The 1,288-nt window shown below is 49.9% G+C and overlaps 1 protein-coding gene across 1 annotated transcript; it reads right to left on the reverse strand.

Moving 5' to 3' along the window:
* Positions 1-74: 74 nt before the first annotated feature.
* On the reverse strand, positions 75-1,000 carry LOC117583474. The gene is made up of 2 exons (XM_034271782.1): positions 308-1,000; positions 75-221 (listed from the first exon to the last, which is right to left on the reverse strand). Exons 1-2 carry the CDS (start codon positions 962-964, stop codon positions 165-167), a joined length of 714 nt encoding a protein of 237 aa, XP_034127673.1. The 5' UTR covers positions 965-1,000; the 3' UTR covers positions 75-164.
* Between the last annotated feature and the right edge of the window lie 288 nt (positions 1,001-1,288).

Below are 1,288 nucleotides of genomic sequence, written 5' to 3' on the forward strand. Positions count from 1 at the left end.
TCGGTGTAAGCAACCAATTTGCTCTGAATGGGCCTCAAGAAAGGGTTCTTGTCGTTGTTAAATAAAACGACCAGTCACAATATAAAATTTAATTAAATTAGCCAAGGGTTGGACAAGAAGAGAAGAGCCCATTAAATGTGTGGCAAGCTGTGAGCAATGAATTTTCACTGCCTCAAGAAGTTACGAGCTCCAGAAATGGCCTTAAAAATATTTCCGTAAACGGATCAATTTGTTTCTTTAATATAAGTTGTGGCATATGCAATCGAACTGATTCTCGTCATTTATTTTTAGCTGCTTTTTCCCTATTCGGCCCGTGACGATGTCGCCGCTGAAGGCCGTACACGTGATCCTTGTGCTTGACTTTGCCAGTCGGTTTGTGGACGAGCTTGCGAATGCAGCGATTGTTTTTGGCTAGAACCTCGTAGGGACGGCATTTTCTTCCGCTCCTGAGGTGTCTGCCCGGCAAAAAGACGAATTTACGACTACGATTGTGACCCAAGACCTTCGGCCGGTCAAACTGCGTTCTGGCCTGAAGCTTGTGGTCGGCCATCTCCGGGGAGCCGGCGGTGTCGGCGCCCCCGCCGGCATCCGACTTGAACACTTGATCCCCTTGAAGTTTGCTGTGGGAAATCTGCGCCCGGTTGACCCTTGCCAGACGAGGTGCCTCCGTCTGAGCGGTGCAGCCCGTGGCCGTCAGAATCTCCTCCGGCTTGCAGCGAACTGGTTTCCCTATCCCAGCGGCCTTCTTCGCAGTATCGAGATCCTCGCCGACCCAGGTGCGCATGAGGACGCGATCCAGGTACGTCTCGCGATCGACACAGCCTTTGTTCTCAGTCAGAATTTGTGTGGCCTTGCAGATATGTTGCGGTTCAGCCGGCAGCTGTGGAATTGCCTGTGATGCTGTGTGCACGGCTAAGCTCAAAGTGAGTAGCAGACAACCCAAACAAAGTTGCCTCGAACCCATCTTGTGACTATCCGCTTGAAGAGGGCGCCCTAGACTGTTGTCTCTGGGATTGGAGTGAATATTATCGGGATGTTGTCAGTAATCAGCTGTGACCCATCGACTCGTTGCAGTTAATTGGGCTACGCCACGGCAAGTGAGTGAGAAATCTCTTCGAGGCAAGGTAAGGGGAGCGGAGACTGCTCCAAGGCGAATCCATTTCCAGGGAATTGAAATTTTTGCAATTTTCATGGCGCTGCTGCCGTGGCTGTTGTTATTTCGTTTTGCAATCTCAATTTCCCCCACAATAAAATTAATGTTTTACGTAGCCAATTCCGAATCGTTTAT

Source organism: Drosophila guanche, unplaced genomic scaffold (genome assembly GCF_900245975.1).
Source record: "Drosophila guanche unplaced genomic scaffold, DGUA_6, whole genome shotgun sequence".
Taxonomy (NCBI): domain Eukaryota; kingdom Metazoa; phylum Arthropoda; class Insecta; order Diptera; family Drosophilidae; genus Drosophila; species Drosophila guanche.